This window comes from Berghia stephanieae, chromosome 1, assembly GCF_034508935.2.
Source record: "Berghia stephanieae isolate SIO BIC M18660-M18661 chromosome 1, UCSD_Bste_1.3, whole genome shotgun sequence".
In the NCBI taxonomy this organism is placed as follows: Eukaryota; Metazoa; Mollusca; class Gastropoda; order Nudibranchia; family Aeolidiidae; genus Berghia; species Berghia stephanieae.
In genome coordinates this window covers 130,269,271-130,271,770 of record NC_088360.1, presented here as the reverse complement: position 1 = coordinate 130,271,770, position 2,500 = coordinate 130,269,271, and the positions used below count along the sequence as shown (strand labels likewise).

Genomic DNA, 2,500 nt, shown 5'->3' with positions numbered 1-2,500 from the left:
TGAACGACTACATTGCCGGTGCTTTTGCAGGTAGTCATCCAATCTTTTTCTCATTGTCTCAAAACGGTGTTTTGTCAGCGTGATATATAAAAATAGAACGAAGATGATGACGTCACTCTGGTCTTTGTTATTGTTTTTTTTTTTTTGCCGCCCGCGTTTATGAGTAATTCTTACTAAACTGTGTGAACCAGACTATAGATAGTTCGAAGATGACGTCACTCAGGTCTTTGTTATTGTTTTTTGCCATCCGCGTTTATGAGTAATTCTCACTCGGTGTTTTGTCAGCGTGATATATAAAAATAGAACGAAGATGATGACGTCACTCTGGTCTTTGTTATTGTTTTTTTTTTTTTGCCGCCCGCGTTTATGAGTAATTCTTACTAAACTGTGTGAACCAGACTATAGATAGTTCGAAGATGACGTCACTCAAGTCTTTGTTATTGTTTTTTGCCATCCGCGTTTATGAGTAATTCTCACTAAACTGTGTGTGAACCAGACTATACACGTTCAAGGTTACACATAGTTTTGTGTGTTGGTATGTTATAGTTCCGGATGACAATGTTGTGTGCTACTTAGCCAAGAGCATACTATCTATATTATGCTAAAAATTGACCCTGTTGATGATGTGAGCCCCCCCCCCCCCCCCTCCCCAAAAAAAAAAACAAAAAACCTCATCACATCTGCCAGCCGTTTAGGTAGTATGAAGTTGACGTCACTCGCGTCTTTGTTATTGTTTTTTACCAAACATCATTATGAGTAATTCTCACCAAACTGTATTTATGAGACTATAGATAGTATGCACTTGGCTAAGAAGCTCTCAACATTGACATCCGGACGTATAACGGACCAACACACAAAACTATGTGTAACCTTTAACGTTTATAGTCTGGATGATACAGTTTAGTGAGAATCATTCATAAACGCGGATGGCAAAATACAATAACGTCAACTTCATTCTATCTATAAACGTCCAAGGTTACACAAAGTTTTGTGTGTTGGTCCGATATATATCCGGATGCCAATGTTGTGAGTTTCTTAGCCGAATGTACAGCATCTGTTGACAGGAAAACATTTGTTGATGTTATGCGTTGACATAAAAAACTCATAACATCCGTCAGGCGGATATAAGCTACCAACTCACAAAACTATGTGGGACCTAAAACATTTATAGTCTGATTAATTGATGGAACGAAAGTGACGCCACTCAGATTTTAATTATTGCTTTTTTGACATCTATTATGATTATTACTTCTCATTAAATTATATCGCTTAGACGATAAACATGATGCCTGTTAGGCGATACTACATTTTTTTCGGACAGAGACAACGCTGTTAACGGTCAGGAACTCATCTTACACTGAGTACGGTGAGGGAATGTGAGTAAAGAGCATTGTGTAAGGACTCAACTATGTGCCGAGCGAGGCTCAAACCCAGGACCTTCTAATCCGAAAGCGAGTGTCATACCACAAGATCACATAGCCGCACATATTGGGCATCGCTCTGTATAGATAGAATGAAGTTGACGCCTTTGTTATTGTTGTTTTTTTTTTTTTGCCATCCGCGTTTATGAGTAATCCTCACTAAACTGTATTAACCAGACTATAAACGTTTAAGGTTACACATAGTTTTGTGTGTTGGTCCGTTACACTTCCGGATGGCAATGTTGTGAGCTTTTTAGCCTAGCGCATATTATCTTTAGAAGCTCCCGTTTTGTTGAGACCTTTTTTTCTTCTTTTCTCTTCTTTATGTGTTCCTTTGATTCCTAAATTTCTGTTTGTTTGCTTGTTTAGTAAAATTCTAGATTTATAAAGTACTGTTAGCTGATCATGTGAAGGTACTAGATTAGTATAAAGCAATAATAATTCATCTTGCTAAACCCACACACTGTCTTCTTCTGACTCAGGCAGCGCTGGAATTATGGTCGGACACCCGTTTGACACTGCAAAGGTACGTTCCTCCTCACCCTGCCCCCCCCCCCCCCCCCCCCTTTTTTTTTTTTTTTTTATTCAAGTCTAATGTATTGTAATATGGTACAGGATTATACTTTATCTTCTATTGTTGCATTTTTTTTAGAAAATGAATCATCACTACCATCACCCTCCTCCTCCTCCTCCTCCTCCTCCTCCTCCTCCTCCTCCTCCTCCTCCTCCTCCTCCTCCTCCTCTCCTCCTCCTCCCTTTCCACCTCCACCTCCACCTCCTTTTTCTCCTCCTCACCATCATCATCATCATCATCATCATCATCATCATCATCATCATCATCATCATCATCATCATCATCATCACCATCATCATTATCATCATCATCATCATCATCATCATCATCATCATCATCATCATTATTATCATCTTCAGTATCGCGATCGTCGTCAATATTTTCATAATTCATCTCCACGATCATTTTATCTTCATCATTATCATCATCATCATCATCATCATCATCATCATCATCATCATCATCATCATCATCATCATCACCACCATCATCATCATCACCATCA

General features: G+C 38.9%; 1 protein-coding gene across 1 annotated transcript in view; it reads left to right on the top strand.

The window, feature by feature from the left end:
* Positions 1-2,500, top strand: part of LOC144965490 (solute carrier family 25 member 45-like) — a gene marked incomplete in the record, with an annotated part of 14,258 nt that overhangs the window by 5,009 nt on the left and 6,749 nt on the right. The window contains 2 exon segments of the mRNA XM_078900881.1: positions 1-30; positions 1,904-1,947. The exon segment at positions 1-30 is cut by the window's left edge and continues 47 nt beyond it. Of these exon segments, the coding sequence (XP_078757007.1) occupies positions 1-30; positions 1,904-1,947 (74 nt within the window).